Source organism: Theobroma cacao, chromosome 8 (assembly GCF_053813885.1).
Source record: "Theobroma cacao isolate CCN51 chromosome 8, ASM5381388v1, whole genome shotgun sequence".
In the NCBI taxonomy this organism is placed as follows: domain Eukaryota; kingdom Viridiplantae; phylum Streptophyta; class Magnoliopsida; order Malvales; family Malvaceae; genus Theobroma; species Theobroma cacao.
The window spans coordinates 484,810-504,658 of NC_142646.1; the positions used below are offsets into that span (position 1 = coordinate 484,810).

At 37.1% G+C, this 19,849-nt stretch overlaps 5 protein-coding genes across 9 annotated transcripts; 2 read left to right on the plus strand and 3 right to left on the minus strand.

Moving 5' to 3' along the window:
• Positions 1–1,020: 1,020 nt before the first annotated feature.
• Positions 1,021–5,076, minus strand: LOC18591228 (AP2/B3-like transcriptional factor family protein). 4 transcript variants are annotated; one of them, XM_018125747.2, is made up of 7 exons: positions 4,776–5,076; positions 4,583–4,678; positions 4,459–4,493; positions 4,220–4,382; positions 3,147–3,353; positions 2,321–2,417; positions 1,021–1,278 (listed from the first exon to the last, which is right to left on the minus strand). In XM_018125747.2, the coding sequence occupies exons 1-6, from the start codon at positions 4,911–4,913 to the stop codon at positions 2,370–2,372; spliced, it is 687 nt and encodes a 228-aa protein (XP_017981236.1). In that variant the 5' UTR covers positions 4,914–5,076; the 3' UTR covers positions 1,021–1,278; positions 2,321–2,369. The 4 variants fall into 4 exon arrangements, with proteins under 4 accessions (XP_017981236.1, XP_007017287.1, XP_088665077.1 ...); XM_007017225.3 differs by lacking the exon at positions 1,021–1,278 and adding an exon at positions 1,440–1,569; XM_088808951.1 differs by lacking the exon at positions 1,021–1,278 and having other exon boundaries at positions 2,007–2,417; positions 4,220–4,367.
• A 123-nt stretch (positions 5,077–5,199) lies between these two features.
• FLDH (NAD(P)-binding Rossmann-fold superfamily protein) lies at positions 5,200–7,397 on the minus strand. Its single transcript, XM_007017226.3, has 6 exons — positions 7,255–7,397; positions 6,587–6,967; positions 6,371–6,499; positions 6,116–6,280; positions 5,714–6,019; positions 5,200–5,600 (listed from the first exon to the last, which is right to left on the minus strand). The coding sequence occupies exons 2-6, from the start codon at positions 6,857–6,859 to the stop codon at positions 5,460–5,462; spliced, it is 1,014 nt and encodes a 337-aa protein (XP_007017288.2). The 5' UTR covers positions 6,860–6,967; positions 7,255–7,397; the 3' UTR covers positions 5,200–5,459.
• Positions 7,386–11,230, minus strand: LOC18591230 (peptidase, S9A/B/C family, catalytic domain protein (Protein of unknown function DUF829, transmembrane 53)). 2 transcript variants are annotated; one of them, XM_018125743.2, is made up of 8 exons: positions 10,667–11,230; positions 10,199–10,256; positions 9,854–9,934; positions 9,709–9,744; positions 9,168–9,407; positions 8,944–9,085; positions 7,862–8,146; positions 7,386–7,778 (listed from the first exon to the last, which is right to left on the minus strand). In XM_018125743.2, exons 1-8 carry the CDS (start codon positions 10,846–10,848, stop codon positions 7,771–7,773), a joined length of 1,032 nt encoding a protein of 343 aa, XP_017981232.1. In that variant the 5' UTR covers positions 10,849–11,230; the 3' UTR covers positions 7,386–7,770. The 2 variants fall into 2 exon arrangements, with proteins under 2 accessions (XP_017981232.1, XP_088665076.1); XM_088808950.1 differs by having other exon boundaries at positions 7,386–8,146; positions 10,667–11,204.
• Positions 11,231–13,389: 2,159 nt separating this feature from the next.
• Positions 13,390–18,072, plus strand: LOC18591231 (dimethylallyl, adenosine tRNA methylthiotransferase). Its single transcript, XM_007017229.3, has 7 exons — positions 13,390–13,845; positions 13,947–14,035; positions 14,123–14,261; positions 16,435–16,533; positions 16,655–16,777; positions 17,135–17,400; positions 17,505–18,072. Exons 1-7 carry the CDS (start codon positions 13,674–13,676, stop codon positions 17,613–17,615), a joined length of 999 nt encoding a protein of 332 aa, XP_007017291.1. The 5' UTR covers positions 13,390–13,673; the 3' UTR covers positions 17,616–18,072.
• Positions 18,073–18,416: 344 nt separating this feature from the next.
• LOC148761082 (DNAJ heat shock N-terminal domain-containing protein) lies at positions 18,417–19,811 on the plus strand. The gene is made up of 2 exons (XM_088809080.1): positions 18,417–18,558; positions 19,248–19,811. The coding sequence occupies exon 2, from the start codon at positions 19,281–19,283 to the stop codon at positions 19,806–19,808; it is 528 nt and encodes a 175-aa protein (XP_088665206.1). The 5' UTR covers positions 18,417–18,558; positions 19,248–19,280; the 3' UTR covers positions 19,809–19,811.
• Positions 19,812–19,849: the final 38 nt, after the last annotated feature.

Below are 19,849 nucleotides of genomic sequence, written 5' to 3' on the forward strand. Positions count from 1 at the left end.
TTTCTTCTTGGTTTTGGCCTTTTTAATATCCGACGTGGCAAAAACGGCGCGCTTTCTAACTTCACTCGGCTGCACTAAAGAAGAAGAAAAGGATAGAGGAAAAGCCGTTTTCAAGCCGTTGAGTTTTTTACTTATCTGCGCTATTTGACCTTTGAGCCCAAACACCGGTCTGCGCGGGTTTTTTAGACCGTCCGATTAGGGATGATTAAAAATCAAAAGATCATAACGAAAGGTATTTTTGCGAACTCTGGCCCACAACGAGATATATTCGTGGGCCACTCGTTTACCCCATATCCCGTCCCGCCCCCCCCCCCCCTCCCTTTTTTTTCTTCCCTTAAAATATTGTTATTATAACAATAAAACGAAGCCGAACGATTGGATGGGACCAATTAAGACAAGGTTCGCTGGCGCGGGTTAAGCAAAAAGACGCGTAGGAGCACGATAGCAAAAAATTATCAAGGGACTAAGTCAATATGTCAATGCTCGTGCTCCTTACGGGACGTGGGAAGCATGCAAAAAAATTAAAAAAAAGAAAATTGTATGTTTCGCCGGTTAATGTCACGTAGTTGTGAGCTTGGTGTGGGCCAGTCAAAACCTATAGCCCAATGGGCCCACTTAATTTAGGCACCAAATTTCCTGTGTCTTTGCCAACCTAATCCTTTGACCTCCATCTGGACGATTGCGAAATTCTCGGCGCCATTTATCCCTCCTCTTATCAGACTCCTCCCAAATCCCACGCGTAGATAACTCTTAATCCCTTCACGCGCAGATAACCATGTATCTTTAAAGCAGTTAACTATCACGATCCTGCACTACTCTAATATACAGTGCGGAAGACGACGCACGAGCAAAAGCGCGTGAAGGGATTAGGAGTTGGAACCAAAATGGTGGTTAGTAAGAGAACTCCGCGTGAGATAAATACGAGGATCATGTCAAAGACAATATTGTCTTGTTGGGGTATTTGTTTTGGATTTGTGGGAAACCAAGGAGTAAGGTAGGCTACGGGAGAGAGAGAGAGAGAGAGAGAGCATGTTCTATTTATTTGCATTTTGCAAGCTGGAAAGGCTGGAAAAGGGGGGGCCAGCTTTCCTTATGTTTTGCCCAAACATGTGTTTGCAATCAACAAAAACACAGCTCACCCACATCACATTACAATAATAATAAAAAGAAAGGGAGAAAAGAAATGAGCATGAGATTGGTCCTCAGGTTATTTCCAGAATCCAGGAAAAACAGGGAATTAAAGTGAGATGTGGGAATGCTTTGTATCAGAGAGAAACCCTGCCAACAAGTATTGATTAGATTAGACCTGCCTTGACCATGTCCAAAATATTAAAACAAGATAAGAAAACATAAGCTGGTAGCATCAATTATGGATTGATTTGTGCAGCGAGAAAGGTTTATCTGCAATCATAACTTATAGTTAATAAATTAGTTTAAGTTGGAATAGATAAATCTGTTGCAGGTCCTGGGGTTAAGTAAAATCTATGGACAAGGGCAAGTATTTTTCTCAACCACATGGTTTGACAAAACTTTAAGCAAAATAATGGCAGATTCCTTGAACCTTTTTACCTGCAATACGGAAATTAATATAATATATAAAAAATAATTTAGTGCATAAGGGTGATCAAAGTTAGAGTCAGTCAAATTGAACCAGTGAATCCAATGCTTATTAGTTATAAAGAAATAACAGTGGGAACATTCGATTGGAAGGCTTTCAGAGTAGATGCAAAGCAACAGATAAGAGAATATTGACAGCACTGAATGTGTCTACCCTGGTTTTAAGTCAGCATATTCTTGCTCCAGCTACTCTTGCCATCAAAGTTTAGACCACAATCTCAGCCTTATCCAACTTGTCTTACTGTCTCTTGTTAAACAAGCTTAGTTGAAGTTTGAAATGGAAGTTTCAAGTACCATAGTTTCTTGTCCATGAAAAAGATAATAGCGTAAGGACTTTTCAGTTTTCTCTCAGATTTTATTAGTATGCAAACCATGTGCCATACTTAAAATGTCAATAGAGTGAGAGACAAGGTGAATCTCTCATTCCTGTGAACTTTAGAGGCCAAGACTGGAGTTCAAGTGGGTCCCAACCCCAGAAGACTAACAAAGTATGCAACATATTGCACATTTTGCGAGTTTTAAGAAAAAGCAGAGGATTCCAAAATGGATGTCCTTATCAAGATTCTATTGCACGTACTCTAATTAGATAATAAGTGTTGAATATTTGATGCTAATCATCACCTAACTAGCATTATAAAACTCAAGATATTAAGAAACATCGATGATTATATAACTTTAGTAGATATTCATCCAAATTGATTACCCAAATTTGACTCTGCTGCCATGACTCCAACGTCCAAACTGTTTGAAGCTTATAACTTGTTACTTTGTTCAGAACCTTTCACCCTTATAATGTAAACCTAAAAAAAAAACAGAAAAAGAGTGAGCATGACTATTGCAAACATCAAAGCATAACAGTATACAATTTATCTCACTGCAATAATGCCCTTGAGAAGCTCATTCCAATGTCGAGCCGTAATCTTATTTTCCTTTGAACATTTTATCGTAGAAGTGTTTCTTTAAGCTTTAGAAGTTGTATAGTGCTTTGAATAAAAGCCTTATAACTCTATCTTTTTACTCTTGGTGGAGGTAGAGTGGATGTGAGTGAGTGTTCTTGTGAGGCTATCAACAGACGGTGTATATGGGGCATTTGGATTGGTTTGGTAAATCAAGGAGAGATGTTTTATTGTATTTTAATTTTTAAATAATATAAGAACTGTTTCACTCAATCAACATAAGTAATGGTTGAACCAATAAATTTTTATGTTTTTTATCTATTTAAGTTCTTTGAATATTTCCCTTGTTGTTTCTTGTAAGATCGCCTAACACATAGACCATGGGCTCAAAATTTAAAACAAAAAAATAGATCTTTTGTGTTACTGGAGAGGAAAGGTAGAATTGGTGAGAGGTTATCAAAACGCATAGTACATCCACACACATTTTATTGGTGACTCCTTAATTTGTCAAAGCAATTTGAACGCCAACAACATCAGAAAGGGATAGTCTACTGTAAATACAAACCATATTTCACAATTAAACAAATCAATCACAACCATAGGAGGAAGAAGAAGAATATTAAGTGCAATCACCTTAAATGTTGTAGGTCGAACTAACTGAAAAACTAATGCATCCCCATCTACCAACTTGTGAGCAACCGCAAACCCTTTCCATCCACCACTGAGTCCTGTTTTTCTAGCCAAATATATTGCTGGATACTCTTGACCTTCTTCATCTATCAAGGTCATAACCTCATCACGTTTTGGAAGGTTTCTCTTGCAGAAGTGGACTGGAAGGCCCTGTCCACGTATTTCATAAAATAACAACCAACCATTACTTCAGTAATAAATTAACACAATCCCTAAAATGCAAAGGAAAAGATGCCTTTTGCCCTCTTCTTTTTTGTTTTCCTTCCTTATTTCTTTCTTAAGACCAACTGATGAGTGCCATATTAAATCTACAATAATGAGGAGTTCAAGTCTTGTACAATCTAATTACAAAAGAACCAGTTTATTTTGTGGTGAAAACATGCAGATATCATCAGTACCAACAGCAATGATCAATCCTAAATCCTATGTGGTAATCACAAACCAATTCAGCTGACTACTAACCTTATGTATAAATATAAGAAAATTTTTCAGAGTTTCTAGTTTCCAACCAATACCACATGGTTTCCTGGACTAACATAGGATTCTTATTACGTTCTAAAAGTATAACATGAGATCAGGTTTTAAACATCAGATCAGCAATGAGATCATCAAAGTTACACACTCTAAAATCCATTATAGGTAACCGGAATACGAAGAATTGAAAATGGCACACATCTTCAATCATGCCTTTAGCATGGGAAGTGTTTCTAGTATTGAACGTAGATGCAGCTCATCAGAGAATGAAATAGCAAACAAAAGCAATCTACCAAAATCTTGATACCCTTAACATAATTTTGTTTTCAAAACCCAATCTTGAGGAACAAGAAATAAAAAACTACTCTAGTCACAAGTATTGGCCTGTGGAGGAGGGCCAAAAGTCCAAACTTCTTTCAAAATCATGTATTAACAGTGAAGTCATGAGCCACTGTAAATCTATAATGCTTAGCTGCCATCTAGAGAGAGAACAAACAACGACAAAAAGCAAATAAACCATTAAGTTAGATTGATAGACAAACCAGCCAAAATCCACCAGTAACATGTGATTGAAGCATCGACTTTGTCAAGGTAGGAAAATCAGGCTCTAAACCAGATTCCAATTTTTCTGCTTTCTCCAAGGCCTCAGCCCTGGCTTCATCCGAAGCATACACCCGGTTTGACAAATCCCTGTGCTTAGATACCCTACATTTACCAACGGTACTACTTAAGGTTATAGACTAACTAAATCAAACAATCAAAAATGCCCGAACCAGCATACCTTCTTCTAGGTATGATCACCTTTTCCACAAGAACCTTTCAACAAAACAACAAAGTAAAATAAATGTCAGGTCTTCTTTTTCACTTAGCTAAAACCATTAAACGGAAGTAACGAAATCACTCACTTCATGGTAAACAGGGGCGGGTTTGTTAGCGACACGACTCGATCTCCTAACCACAACCAATTGTTTTTCGCCCGTCCGAGGTTTCACCTGTTTTCTCTGCGGGTCGGGGAATAAACAACGAAACTTACGAAAGTAAGCTCCAGAATAGTAGAAAGTTCACATATCGGTGTATAAAATGCAGAAGAGATCAAACCGGAGAGGGTTTGAAGGATGGGGTACGAAGAGCTTGAGAGAGCTGGGGGAGATTGAGAGCCTCCATTCTTTTCTTGTTTTCTTCCACTCGTTTTCGGCGGCATTCCTCGTACGACAACTCCTGCCGGGCTACCACCATTTTCGCCGAGAGGAAGTTCCAATGGAGAAAAAAGCGTTTGGCGGATGGGAAATAGCGCAGTGACGATAGAGTACCCACTCTACCGTTGGGTTCCCACTCATTTTGATTCCAATGGGTTTATTCCTTTTCCTCGACCAAACCGCCGGTTCAATCAAATTTTGAAATGAAAGACAGTTTGACAATTTTATCCTTCTCTCTCCCTCTCTCTATCTGACAATATTTTGCAGCTTGAAATGATCATCTGGCTGGCTTCACCTAATTAAAGGTATAAACGTGTTGAGATAGATTTTCGACATAACTAATTTAGCTTTCGTATTTCATTATGATATATATTTGATCTTATCGAATTACAAAAGCAAGCATTGTACATCAACGGCACTCTATTCATTAACTCAAAGAAAGTGAGCCGGTTTCTTATTGACGCCATCACCCGCTGATGCTCCAACCACAACGGCAACGGCTACCTCTACACGGCATCAAACAACGAACGGAACACAGGTTTCTCTCAGCATTCCATCACATACTGTTCTCGGCCTTAACCGGTTTTTAGTATCTTATCTTGCCCAAGCTCTTCAACCAGGGGAGCATTTCTTCTAGCCCATCTTTCAAGCTTCTAGGCCTGTAATCCAACTCCAATTTCGCCTTGTCACAAGTATATGCCCACTGATGTCTTAAAACATTCACAGTCTGCTCAAAACAGAATAAAGGATTCTTGTAAAAAAGGGCACGCAAGCAAAACTAAGAATAAGAAGAGAAAAGACAAACTATTAAGAAGATAGTGGGAAAGAGCAGAGCCATACCGGGGGACTAATGAGAGGAAGCTTCCCTGTAATTCGAGCAATAAGAACAGAAACCCATCCATAAGCTTCAATCAGACCTAGAGGGATGTTGAATTTAGGCCTACCAGTTTCAGTGATAATGGCAGCTATATCAAAACAAAGCCTGAATGATGCATTATCTCCTGTGAGTAAATATCTTTCCCCTGGTCGACCCTTCTCCATTGCTGCAATATGACCCTCTACTACATCTTCGACATGACTGAAAGAAAACTTATCATTTCCCCTGCCAATGTAACCAGGTAATCTCCAATTAAACCGCTCAATTATCTGAAAGCACAATTCAATATTTTCAGTTACTAATACAATTAACAGCCGTATTGCCATTAAAACTACAAAAGAAGACAAGTTAGAAAGAAATCTTACTAATTGAGCAACAACATTGCCCGTGGTAAGCTTGCCAGGACCATAAATTACACCAGGATAAACCGGAACAATGGGCATCCCTTCTGCTACAGCTTGCAGAGCAATCTTATCTGCAGCCGCCTTTGATTTCTCGTACTCCGTGCAGAAGAACTTCTCCGGATGTATCTGTCCATCAGAATTTAGAAAATCAGAAACAATTTTCTTTCATTGATTTCTGTTGTAATCAGAGTGGTTAAATGTTTTCCATTTTACTACTTGATTCTCATCGGCAATATATCCATCGGTAGGACCAACAGCGAAGAACGACGACGTATATATGATCTTATTGATCGTCTTTGTCTCCTTAGCTGCTTGCAGCAGGTTCTTCAGACCACCAACGTTGACCTTAAATAATTTGAAGACGACATCTCATCAGTGCACTTGAAAACAGAATAGTTTTAAGTGAGAAGTGAAAAATTAGGTTAAGCTTACGGAGAAGAATCTAGAAGGATCGGGAACCCAAGATTCGACGAGGGCAGCAGCGTGGAATATGACGTCGCAGCCGGAGCAGGCATCTAGAAGGGATCGGTAATCGGTGACGTCGCCGTATGCTAGTTCCAAAGAGGAGCCATGGGTGGGTGAAGGAAGCCCAGAGAGGTCGCTGGTACGACGGACAAAGGCCCGGACGGAGTGGCCGCGGCTCACCAGAGCGTCGCACAGCCTTCCTCCGAGATAACCCGACGCGCCAGTCACCAGTATCTTCATATTCTTCTCGCTTCCAAGTCAAAATCCGCAAGGATTCCCGTTTAAGGGTTTTTAATACGGCTTCCTCCATCCTCCCCAATGGAAAGCGTAGAAGGGAAATGGAGCGTGCTGTATTATTGAATTCATTTCTTGTATAAGTATATTATTATTATTATTATTATTATTATTTAAACTAATAAATATCTCTTTGGGGGGAGACAAAGAAATAATACAGATATATATGAGATGGAAAACAGGGGATGAAAATATTACGATTTGGATTCCCTAGTCCTATGATCAAATCTCTTCAAACCATTTTTTGGGTGATAATACTTAATAGTCAGTGCATTTGAACTAACCAAATTAATAATACAAGAAAGTAGAGATACGCAAGCATGGGGTTAGTGTTACAGCACCTATTCCTTGCCAGGATTTTTCTCTAGCATAAGTATCCATTGGAGGGTAACAAGTGCATCTCATTGAGCCTGCAAACAAACTCCTCATTACTCGTAATCTAGATTCATGACCCTGGCAAGTCAGCAGATACTTAATCGAACACAGTTGTCTTATTTCCAACAACACCACATCAAGTTAGGGTATTTCCAGTAAAGTCACTATACATTTTACGTTAGAACAGAGGTCATCAGCTCAAATTGTGGCAGTGATCTATATTGTTTCTACAAAACAGAAAATCACCTCTCCATCCCCATCTATTGCCCCTTTTCATTCCTTTAGGAGTTTCATTTTGCTAAGGGCCCCGGTTTAAAGGCATTCCCCCACTGAACTCTCGAAAGCCTCTGCTAAGAGTAGTCAGCCAGATATGTTATAGTCTGGATCGACGTATGCATTTGATTGGATTAAAATGAGAATTTCGCCATGCACAGGTATAAGGGCGTCTGCTCGAGGAATCTGATGACTTCATATCCCAACCTTCAACATTCTGGGGAACACAGACATCGAAAAGGATTTGACCAAGAACCCCATGGACATTAATGCTTGGTGGGTGAGGCAAACGGATCATACCTTCCTTGTGTTCATCTTGCATAAAATCTCTACCCTCGTAATATTCTATTGAGCTAGGCAAGAGGAAATGGTCACTTTGCACCAGAGTTCCCTGAAAGCTCTGGTTTGGGCTTAAGGCTGTTTTGCTGATATCAGAGATTGGCTCAGAGATTTCATCATGTGTCCCTGCTAACCCCATTCGTTCACCGTCGAGTCGCTGAATTCTTTGGGAATATGAGGCAGCTGCTTTACTGAGAAGCTCAGTCACAGCAGCCTTGTATTCAAATGGATAATGCCGATAATGACCTGTAAAGACCAGAAATTGAAATGAGTTGAACATGTCAACATTATTTGTCTGAATATACTTTCAGAATTAATCACGTTCAAGTATAAAAAATTAAAAGTAGTGATCCAAACAGAAGAGCTATATTATTTTGGGATTTATTTTATGGACTCCATTCATAAACTTTATATCTAGATTCTTTTAAAAAGTTACTAGGTCATTTCTATCATTTTGCTACCAAGCATTATGCGGAGTCTATAAATGCCTAGTTATTTTCAAATCAAGGGGGCTTTGACTATTTAGAAACTGGTATAGGCTTTAAATTTCTCTATTAATTATATCCTCCTCCTATCTTTGATCCCTTTGTCCTCTCATTCTTATTTTCTGTCATTTTTTCTCTACTACTGAATCACATAGGCTTATGTTTAAGACAATAAGTATACAACCTTTTTTATGCATGCACATAACATGAGTCTTATACCAAAACATGTTTCTTCCAAATGTATAGCACAAACATTTGTTCCTTCTGGAAGGTTTCTTGTCTAAGCATTATTGAAAGAAAGACACCAAATTGTCAATGCCGTCTGGATTTAGTGTAAGCAAAGATCATATGCGTCATAATGTTTATGAAACGAAAAAAGATGGTTGCTGCAGCGTGTGTGCATGCTTGAGCATGAATGAATTGTACGCCCCCACAGTCCCATCCCTCATCTTTCAGTTTCAATATGTTATTACTCCACTATGAAACCCAGATTAACACATTATATATGGTATGGCCGACTTTTAATAGAGGCAACTACTCGTAAGTTTAGAACCTGACCTACATGAGGAGAACCATTCCACTTCACAAGTTTTATGTCACCCCCAAGTTGTTCTATTCTTTGAGCAAAATTGCAGATAATTTGATAAGGAGCAAGATCATCAGTTTCAGAGCATAAAATGAGATATGGGGCCCCCATACTCTGCATAAGATTGGCAATGAGTAAACTGTAAACAAAAGTATGGGAGTAATAACTTCAATGAGATAATTTATTGTACACTTACCACAGAGGCATATAGAGTCTGCCAATACTCAGCACGGTGGGATTCAAACCTGCTGAGGAAGAGAGCATCAAGACCAGAAGCAATTTGATTTGCTATCCATGATGCTATTCTTGGTGGATGAGACATTTTGAGAACTGTTGGGTGAACAACAAATCGGGCACCCAAATCACTGGTGAAATCGACAGGGCTAGAATCGTAAATATGGCCCGAAAAGCATTCCTTCACCAGCTGGAGGTCATCCTTCACCAGAAGTAAAAGAAGATTAATTGGACAAGTAGAACTTAAATGTCTGTAATAATGTTAATAAACCATATTGATAATTCCTCAAGTAAACATTTATGCCCAAATGCCATTATACTAATAATAAGCTGATTTTCATGTCTTACGGGAAAACACAAACAATGATTTCCAGTCTTGATGTAGTAATAGTGTCATTAACAACAGACACATGTGTTTACCTCTCCAGATACGGTAAGGAATAATATTGGATATACAAAAACAAGATTTAAGCAGTTATCATCTTGATAGAGATATAACTTACTGGATTTCCTTGTACTTCACACAATCCCTCAATCATCTGCAGAAAAGAAATCATAAAAATACACCATCAGAGAAACAAATGGAAACAAGTATTTCAACATATAAGGTAAAAAAAAATGGGGTTTTCAAAGGTTTGAAAGAATTACCTGAAGAACCTTGTACATGCAGGCCTTAGGACCACCAGAAAAAGATGCAAAGACCACAGGGCATGGCTTCATCTTTAGCTCCTACATACAAAAGTAAAAAATAAGAGAACAATCCCCTCAATGTACCAAAGCATAAAATTTCAAACTACACGATGACTGAAGATTGACTCATGGAAGAAACTTGAGAGCATTGATAGCAAACTCCTCTTTCCATCAGAGAGTATGCCCCAATCTAGAATCTAACACATTCCAAAACACTTGAGCCAAACCCCGAGTTTGTGTTCAGGGAAACCATTTGAAAGGCGGCTTTCCCTTCGAATATATTGATCGAGTGAATTTAATTACCTCAACAAGTTCCTTGAGAAGATCTAACGCTAGAGCTGCAGCCTTCTCAGGGAAGAACCTACACAGATTGCATACATCAAAATCCAACTCCAAAGACAATCACGTTAAGCAGATGCACATCCATGAGTCAATTTCAGTCCAAACGAATCAACCGAAGCCATTTGAAAATACGCAGCCATTCTTACCAGTAATTCTCAACTTTCAATGAATGAAATTTGCATAACCTATTCCTTTTTAATCAGAATGAAATCATCATAGAAATTCAAGATCAAGCATCAAAAAAAAAAAAAACCAAAAAACAAAAACAGGTCAAGATTCTATTTCCCACGATCAAGCAAGGACCAATTTACAGCAGTGAAGATCAAGTACTACAGAAAGTCAAAAGCACCACCAACCAACATAATAACTATACAACAAAGAATCCAATAAAACTAAATCCGCCGCCGAAAATTAGCTAAAAGAGCATACATGTTTAGGAACTCTGAATGGCAAACGAGAGAATCCCAACCCAAGGAAGCGTAAAGCTGAACGTAGTTCTGCAAGTGCTTCTCTTGACTCGACATCCAAGCAAACACCACCACTATCCCGCCTTCCCTTCTTTCCACCCTTTCCTTTCTCCCCCAATAATATCTCCCCCCAAATCCCCACATTCTCGCTTCCTTACCTTTACACTCGAATTTCCAAGCGACGATTAAGCTTTTCTCCTAGTCCCTACACTTCAGGAAAGGTAGAAATTGCAGAGAATTCGATTCAATCTATGGACAAAAAATGAAATAAATAAATTAAAATAAAATAATAATGCAAGTTTGAATTTTTTTTTTTTTTCCAGCTTTTTATAGGTGTAGAGATGGGGCGACGGACTACTGGGGGAAATGTGGACAGAAAGATCGACGAATTCCGATGCGATCATTTATATCATCATTCGGTTCCCGCAAACGCCAGCTTTCGCAAACTAAGTGACCGAACTACCCCTGATACCATGTCGTGGCAATTAATAATTGGATGACGAATGCATGTTCCGTGTCCAAAGTCAAGTCTTGGTCAGTTGCGGCTCACAACAATGTGAAGCGGCCGAGAGTAGGAGAACAGCTCCACTTTTTCCTTCTGTTTTTCCAATTATTGTTTGTCGTCAATTCAAGAAGAGAAAGAGTCCATCCAAAGAGATGACCAAAGCACAGTTGTGGCTTAAGAATTGACGTGACGAAAACATATCTACAAAATCATAATTAACTCACGGTCCATTTCTTAACCTATAGTTTTTGCATATCTTATTTCCCCAATTCATTAAATTTATAACTAAAATTTGGTTTAAGTTTTCCAAATGTAAAGAAATTCTACTCTTATATTAATTTAATGATCTTGATAAGAATAAACAAGTGAGTATAATAATTAAACTTATGTATTCACGTGGTTAATAGAGATTAATTGCTTTTAATTTGATCCAATGTCTATTTTTTCTTGTTGAGGAGTGAGGACCAGAAAAAAATAAAAAGTTTAGTCTCTGGTTTTCTTTTTTGGAATGGATAGCCACATGGTATGGTTCCCATTTGGTTTCATTACACGTTTTCTTTTTCTTTGTTTATATAGTCAAGGATAATTAATCTTTTTTGTTTGATTTTCTATATTTACATGTCATGAAACTCATATTATTAATAAATAAAATAATTTTAAATTAATAAATAATTTTTTTAGATAATGAGTATTTTTTTATATTAAAAATATAAATTTATAACAAATAATATTAAAATTTATCCAATTATTCAGTAACACGAGATTTAATTAAAGGTATAAAAATCGAAATAAATTCAAACTAATTTTCTCTATAAATAAAAGAGTTAGTACAACAAACTAAAACTAATGACAACACTACCTCTCAATTTCACAATTAAATGTTATAAAATATCATGAATCCTATTGAATTTATGAATCAAAACTTTATTCTATTTTATAAATATATTTTTTAAATTAAAAATATAAATTCATGACATATGAATTATATAAATGTAAATGGAAGTACTTAGCCCATGAAACTTTCAAAACTTTGACTTATTTTTATTTTTAAAATAGACATATATTTGGTAAGGTTCGAAAAAAAAAAACTTTTAAAAAATTTTAATATTGAGTATGGATAAACATATGAGGTTGAAAATCACTCAAATAATAATTAAAATATCAAATTATATTATTTTTCGTATAACATGTGGTCTTTTTTTTTAATATTTAAAATAAAATAGTAATTACATTGGTGGTGAATGAAGTGAATAAGAAGCAAGAAGAAAAATAGAGACAAAGAGTGCGGTCGGCGTCTAACCCAATGCTCCGTGTTTCATGCACCGCGAGATCATAAATTTAGCAAGCCAGAGCGGACCGCAGCCTTGCGATCCCCATCCGATGCAGGTTGGTTAAGATTTCCACAAGGAAATCTGTTTCTGAAAATAATAATAATAAAATATTTTTTTTCTTCACGTAGAAAAAAAAAAAAAGAATAACTTGCGTTTTAGTTAGGTTGAATGATAGCGGTTGACGTGGCCTTAAAACCAACCAGCCACATAATTGATTGTACGAAATTTAATTACTCATGAGTTCTAAAATTTTTTAAATATTAAAAAAGTTATATGTGATAAAGATCACATCTAAAGAACCATTATCCTAAAGAATTAATATAATTAAATTTCCTAGTTATAAAATAAAGCTTATTATTCTAATAAATCCTAAAGGGCAATGCCTGTCATTATAAGTGATAGATATAAGATATTATACAATTTTCTACTTGTAGTAAAGTGATGAAAATTCCACACGCAGCTTTAAATGGAGTAAGCGCTACTCCTAAGCGCACGTTAGCCCAAGGGCGGCCGCACAACGTAAAATATACCTCCAAAATCACTTTTAATTAAAGCTCCTAATCAAACGTAAAATGCTGTTAAAATTGTTAATCACTTTTTTTGGTCCATAATATAAAATAATATTTTATTATATTAAAAAATATGTTCAAATATATATATATATATATATATATATATATATATATATATATACGAAAAGGAGATAGTATTAGTCGTGAAAGGACAACCCCAACCAACAAACGTCAATAATTGGAAAGCTAAATCAAACCCAATTAATCATTCCTCTAATCCCCACTTAAAATTAATTAATCACCTTCCTACCTAAGCGGAGCTCCCCCTGCATTAACCCGGCGCAAATTAGTAACCAGAGGGAAAAAAAAAAAAAAAGAGAAAAAAACCTACACCAAATACGCACGCAAAGGGAACAGTTCAGTGGTGTGCCTCCGTTTCTCTGTGTGGATTGGGAAGTAATAGATTGAAGGGAAGGAAGGAAGGAAGGAAGTTTGGTTGATTGGTGCGATCTGGTGAATCCCATTTGATCGATCTGTTCGGAGAGGGAAAGCTTAAAAGGAAAGATAAGGGGGATATGGTGGGATGAGGGAGTGGAGGAAGGAGGAAAAACGGAGAGGGAGATGGCCAGAGAAGGCAGAGCCAAATGGGGCGGTTTTGGTTCGGGTTCGGGTCAGGGCCAGTGCTCGTATAAAAGAATCACTCTGATTGTTTGTTCCGTTAACATTGTTATTGCTCTCTATGTTCTTCGTCATCTCTACGCTTCTCTCTACATTTATTCCAATAAAGATAATGGTAAGTGTCTATCAGCTTTGCCTACTCTTTTTTTTTGTTTCATTGATAAATTTTCTCTTGTTCAGTGTTATGATTTCTGGGGGATGTTTTGTTTTTTCCAGTTGTAAAGTATACACCAGATCAGATTAGGAAAATGGAAGAATCAATGAAGATTCGAAGAGCCAGTGAACCTGTAGAGCTTGTTAAATTGGTATGCTAATTACCCATCTTTCCTTTTTTCTTGTTCCTCCCATTTTGTTGGTGATAATGCTTTTGATTGGGGGATACTGTTTGTCAGGTAAAGCAATTGAAACATGAATTTTCGGGTGAAGAATCAGTGGCTGAACTGCCGCAGGCTGTTAAGCATAAGATAACTGATGAGATCCTGCAGAGATTGAGAAGTTTGAGACCAAATGCCAATGCCAGTGAGCAGCAGGGTTGGTATTTCCTTTTACTTTTTGACTGTTTTGTTCAATTATTCTACCGCTTAAAGATAACATGATGTCCGTTTTTCTGCCTATTATTGTTCTTGTTTAGTAAGTAGTGTTTTATTGAAGCTTAAGTGTAGTTATATTATACATTAATTCAGCATTTATGATGTATGGAAATAGGGCTCTTTGGTGTAAGTTCATTGGAGCTGGCAGCTAAAAAAATTTGCAAGTTATAGATAATCTGTTAGTGAATAAATCAGAGTTTTAAATGCATTCCTATTATGGAAACTCGCAGATGTGTGATTAGCTGGTTTAGCATGCAGGAATTATAAGTAATGCAATAATGACATTGGAAAATTTCTGCATGCAAAATTAAATGTGTTGATATGTAGGGTCAATTATTCTGTTTTTCCTCTCAAAATAATATCTGATGTTAGTGTGCATATTTCTTGGTAGAAAGATTATTGTTGCTGAAACATGATCATCTTAGGGATCATATTCTTGATCTTTCAGAAAAGAAAATGGAAATCTCCATTAATTCTGAAGAAATCTATTTTGAAAGTTTGTTCCTGTCATCTATGATGTTGTTTGTGATGCTTTCTTAAGTGGAATATCTCAAAAAGTTTCATCAAAGTAAGAAAGTTTTAAGTCTTAAGTACATTTAGGATCTAGTATCCATGTTGCTTAATTTCCATTAAGTGTGCTGTGGATTCACTCCCTTTCTTACAGTTTGCCAAGGCCCATAATCTTATTGATATAGTATCATCCAAAAGTCCAAAAATATATTTGTTTTATAATGCAGTACATATCAATTGATAAACTCAAAGTTAAGGCTAACCACTGAATCAATAATTTGTAGAAGACTGTCGTCAATTGACTGATTGCATACTTAAAAAAAAAAATTGACTGATTGGATTAGGATGAAATGCAATATTTGTCAATCTTGTGGTGCTGAGTTATTATGAGTCAAGATTCTTTTCTTTTTTGATTTGTAATCTGTGAAAAAGCATATTATGTATCAACACTCTTGATTGAAGAACGGTGTCAATCCATTGGTTAGGATGTATTTCTAACAATAAATTTAGGGAAAAACAATCAGGTTTTTTGTTGGTGTCCACTGTTCCACTCAATAAATTCTTAAATTCTCCTTAAGAATTTTGTGTATAATTGGTGTTTTATCATATCCTGCTTTTGCTTCTGCAGCTTTTTCCTTTTCCTGGTACCATATCCTTGCATTTAATTTCATAGAAGCCAAATATCCTCTGTTCCACCTACTATGAAGAACACAATTGCAGTACCATTTCATCTCTTGTTATGGTAACAAGCCATGGACCTTTTTGTTGGAATAACTTTTATGAATAGATATAGTCATTACATGTAGGAGTCTTTACACGGTCGTCCTGGTGCTTTTGGAGAGCCAATTGTATTTGTCCATCTTTCATTTGTCTTTTTTCGTGTAGAAAGGACCGACTTTTTTACCTTTTGATTTTGGTTATGACTTATACCTCATTATGTGGACCCTGCTAACTATTTAGGAATAAAAATATATAGTACAAAATAGCTTAACACTCAGGGAAGTAGTCTTAATGGGGCCACAGTTCAAATTATGTTGGGGAAGTATGAGCTTCATATATTTGGTATTGCCCAAACTGAATGTGACTGTTAGTCGAAAATTGATCTTTTATTAACAATTTTCAAAATTATTGTGAGCCGGATCCCTTTTCTTTTCTGTTTTTTTTTTTTAACTTTTAGTGGGAAATATTAGCTTCTGAAAAAGGGAATCGGGATTATTTTACTGCTGGTTGCTGATAAGCTCTAAATCTAAAGATCTTTACTTTTATGATTTGATAGAAATGGAAACTTGATATTCCCTATCAGATGCAGTTTCCAAATCAGCAGCAAACTGGTTTTAACTAATACAGGATTGGATAGATTCTTATAAACTCTATCTGTTTTGAATTCCTCAACAAGCCCTCCCAATTCTCCTAGCAAACCCATTTCAGCAATTAGGTAAGAGTTATTGTACAAGTATTTGCCGTGTGTCAAAAGAGTTGTTTGAAAGTAGTCAATAATATTGTAGGTCATACCATATGAGGACAACTAATCAGCTGTCGCTTTGTCTTGGTATTTTATTAGTAAGTTGCTAGTTTTTTTGTTGATATTCTTCTCGGGTTAACAGAAGTGGTTGAAACCTGGCGCAAGGAGAAACTAAAAGAAGCCAAGATGTTGGCCCTTGGAGGAGAGGGTTTGAAATCAACTCTTTCACAAGAGGAAGCAGGTAACTTAAAATCTGAAAGGTGGTATATTTTGTTACTTTAGTTTATGTGTTGAGATGCAAGATTTTTCGCTAGTGGCAGAATATTAGTGCTTACCATTCTGACTAACTATTTTATTTGTAGGGATGTTAGTAAAAACCTTGGAGTCTAGTTGGGCTATGCTTTTGGAAGACATTGGCCTTTGGATACCCACCGAGATTAATAATAAAGAACATGATGATAAGCCTGAGGGTGTGGAAGATACTGGTAATTATTCAATTTCTCCTGTTGATAAAGCCCTCTGTTTCTCGTTAAGATAAGATAACAGAGTTGAATTGATTCTTTTTTGATAGTTTTGAGAGCAGGGATTTGAACTTGGAACCTCTTCTGGTCTTCTTGAAAAGAGATGTTTGGCTCTTGTACCAAAAAAAGAAAAGAGAGAGAGAGAGAGGGGTTTGGCTATCAATTAATTTATGCCTTTGCCACAAAAACCGAATTCTGTGTACTATGAATTTAACCTAAAATCCCTGCATTTGTTGTGGACCTACCCTCATTTCATTCACTTTGAAGCTGAAAAATTCTGGTGAGAAATGTCTGTTACTAAGGTATAATTCTTTTGAGCAGATGAGGATCAAATTTTAGCTGGGAGGCCTCTTCCACCAGAATGCCGTGCTGAACTTCATACGGATTATGATGGTGCTGCTGTTAGATGGGGTCTTACCCACCGCAAAGAAAGTGCAGCTGATTGCTGCCAGGCTTGCTTAGATCAGGCGAAACATGCAAAGCCCGGTGAAAAGAAATGCAACATATGGGTTTATTGTCCATTGGAGGGTGGTTGCTATTCCCCTGATATATATGAACACAAACACATGGAGTGCTGGCTGAAAGCCGTAAGTGTCCTTTTGCATCAAGTTAGCATTTCATTGTACTTTTGCAACTAACAGAAGTTGTTGGCAACTTCAAGCTAATCTAAAAATTTTACAAAAAAATGCAGTCAGAGAAGCCCCGACTGAACTTCAAGGACAGTTATTCTGAAGCATATAGAAACAGCCACCCGACAGCTCCTGTTATTGTTCCTTGGGTATCTGGTGTTGTTAGTGTATGACCGAATTCCGATCAACAAGACACGATGGGCAATCAATTCGAGATTAGCTGACTCTAGCTCTACCGAAATCTGCACAATGACCCATTTACATCTGATGAAAAACTTAACCTCTGCTTATTAGTACCATATATCGTCTCTTTGGTTTTGGAACAACCTAGGGAAAAAGGTGGGGAAGCGGGTGGTGTTACTCCCACCCTACTTCTGACAAGTCAATTTTTTGTACCAAGAAATTTATATTGGTCATTGGTGGTCTCAGCACTGATGATTTTAAGATGTGAAAGTCCAGTGCTGGGATGAGGTTATAGTAAGACATGACAAGCTTTTCTTTGTGGATTATTAGTTACAGATGTCAAAATGGTTCTGTTGTAAGGGGAAATTGGAATTTCATGCACCAACCACTAAGCATTCACTCGGGTGCAGGACATTAGAATGTTGGATGTGAATACTTTTAGACCAATTCTATTCCACATATTAGCTCGCTTAAGCTCTTATCATACTTGGATGATTAACAACAATTTAGCAAGTTGATTCTTTAGGAATTAATCTTACATGTTAGTACGCAAGTAGTAAATCGATGAATAAGATTTTGGGCCTTTGGGTATTCAATGAAGGTAAATGGATCTTTCCCTAGCTCAACCTTTTAACTTTTGAACCCGAGTGGCTGAGTCCGAACTCTTGCAAGCAGACGCATAACCTGAAAAACGACGACGTAGCCTTTTAACTCTTGAACCCGATTGGCTGAGCCAGAAATCGTGCAAGCAAAAGCATAAAATGGAAACGACGACGTAGCATGAGTTCTCTATGCATCTCTCCTTGCCCTTCTCCCTGCGCGCCGGCGCCAGGATTCGCTAAAGAGAAGGCAAGGAAGAGTTCGCTTCATCGACTCATTGTGTACGGTCAGGGTTTATCAAACCGGACTACTCGTTAACATCAACTGATTTCGGTACGATTTCTTCTTCTTCTTCTTCTCTTCATTTCTTTTTCGTCATTTTTTTGGGGGGTCAATGTTCTTGCTTTTTGCGAGAGCAATTTTAATCGATTAATCGATACTTATTTGATAGTGTTAAGTTCGTAGTTACTGATTTTTCTTCTTTGATTTATCTCATTTTGATAATTAGATTTCTTGTTTTAATCTCTTAATAGCTGGCTGCTGTTTCATCAATCATGCTCAATCTGATGCAAAATTTTCTGCTTTTTAGGGTTTCTTTTCCTTGGAGGGTTATTCCACACATAATTCGAGTCATTTTACGTTTAAGATTATTCTTGAAAATTAGACAGGTTTCAGTTAAAAGAATCTCAGACAATGTCTTCTAATAAGAGGGATAATGCGTGTTGGTCAAATTTAAATTTTTTCCAGTATCTGTCACTCGATTGTGAATGTCTGGGTTTGGGGAAGTCACTATGAAGTAGTATGAACTAATACTTTAGTCTTTGAGTACTACCCGCAATGCCCTTCATAGGGGAAGCGGATGTGGGGGGTTCCTTGATGCAAAAAGCTACCCTTCATCAGTGTTTAGTTGGTCAAAAAACTTGAATTCTCTTTTCTAAACTGTTATAGTTTCTACTAAGGTTTCTTTTCGACAAATTTAGAGTAAATAACCTTCGTTGAAATCTATTTTTATGTATTTGCAGTGATATTGGTCTTGTAACTAGTGGTGGTGAACCATGATTCTTGGAAGTAATTCCATCCAAGAAACTTACTATGATATTCTGTCTGTGAAGGAAGATGCGAGCTATGAAGAAATTCGCACAAGTTATCGATCTGCTATTCTTAATTCTCATCCAGATAAATTACATTCTGATCATGAGTCAGGAGATAGATTTTTAAGAGTACAGAAGGCTTGGGAAATCCTTGGCGATGCCAAGTCACGTGCAGTCTATGATAGTGAGCTGCGAATTTCGAGACAGGATGTAGTGGCCTCAGAAGACATCAGCTTGGAGGATATGATGATTGAAGATGCTGGAGAGGTCATAGAACTCTTTTACCAGTGCCGATGTGGTGATCACTTCTCTGTTGATTCGTCAGAGTTGGGTAAAATGGGGTACACTTTGTTGAGGGATGGGACTGAGATATCTTTAAGGACCCCTGATGCTTTACAGGCATCAGTTGTTCTCCCTTGTGGTTCTTGTTCATTGCTTGTTCGTCTGATGATAAATCCAGATATTAAAGTTCCGAGTGATGGTTGTTTGTGATCAGTTTACCTTTTTTCAATTCTAATTGATGATTAAGTTAT

Bases quoted from the DNA above. Each gene is read 5' to 3' on its own strand.
- LOC18591228 (XM_018125747.2), bottom strand. From the start codon at position 4,913: ATGGTGGTAGCCCGGCAGGAGTTGTCGTACGAGGAATGCCGCCGAAAA. The intron at 4,383-4,458 runs GTATGCTGGTTC...TGGTAAATGTAG, and splicing joins GTGATCATACCTAGAAGAAG to GGTATCTAAGCACAGGGATT. The intron at 2,418-3,146 runs GTGATTGCACTT...TTTTTTTTTTAG, and splicing joins TTCGACCTACAACATTTAAG to GTTTACATTATAAGGGTGAA.
- LOC18591230 (XM_088808950.1), bottom strand. From the start codon at position 10,848: ATGTGGGGATTTGGGGGGAGATATTATTGGGGGAGAAAGGAAAGGGTG. The intron at 9,935-10,198 runs GTAATTAAATTC...TTTTGTATGTAG, and splicing joins TTCTCAAGGAACTTGTTGAG to GAGCTAAAGATGAAGCCATG. The intron at 9,745-9,853 runs GTAATTCTTTCA...TCTTTTCTGCAG, and splicing joins GCATGTACAAGGTTCTTCAG to ATGATTGAGGGATTGTGTGA.
- LOC18591231 (XM_007017229.3), top strand. From the start codon at position 13,674: ATGGCCAGAGAAGGCAGAGCCAAATGGGGCGGTTTTGGTTCGGGTTCG. The intron at 14,262-16,434 runs GTTGGTATTTCC...TCGGGTTAACAG, and splicing joins CAATGCCAGTGAGCAGCAGG to AAGTGGTTGAAACCTGGCGC. The intron at 17,401-17,504 runs GTAAGTGTCCTT...AAAAAAATGCAG, and splicing joins TGGAGTGCTGGCTGAAAGCC to TCAGAGAAGCCCCGACTGAA.
- LOC148761082 (XM_088809080.1), top strand. From the start codon at position 19,281: ATGATTCTTGGAAGTAATTCCATCCAAGAAACTTACTATGATATTCTG.
- FLDH (XM_007017226.3), bottom strand. From the start codon at position 6,859: ATGAAGATACTGGTGACTGGCGCGTCGGGTTATCTCGGAGGAAGGCTG. The intron at 6,281-6,370 runs GTAGTAAAATGG...TCTGATGGACAG, and splicing joins ATATTGCCGATGAGAATCAA to ATACATCCGGAGAAGTTCTT. The intron at 5,601-5,713 runs GTATGGCTCTGC...TGTTTTGAGCAG, and splicing joins TTCCTCTCATTAGTCCCCCG to ACTGTGAATGTTTTAAGACA.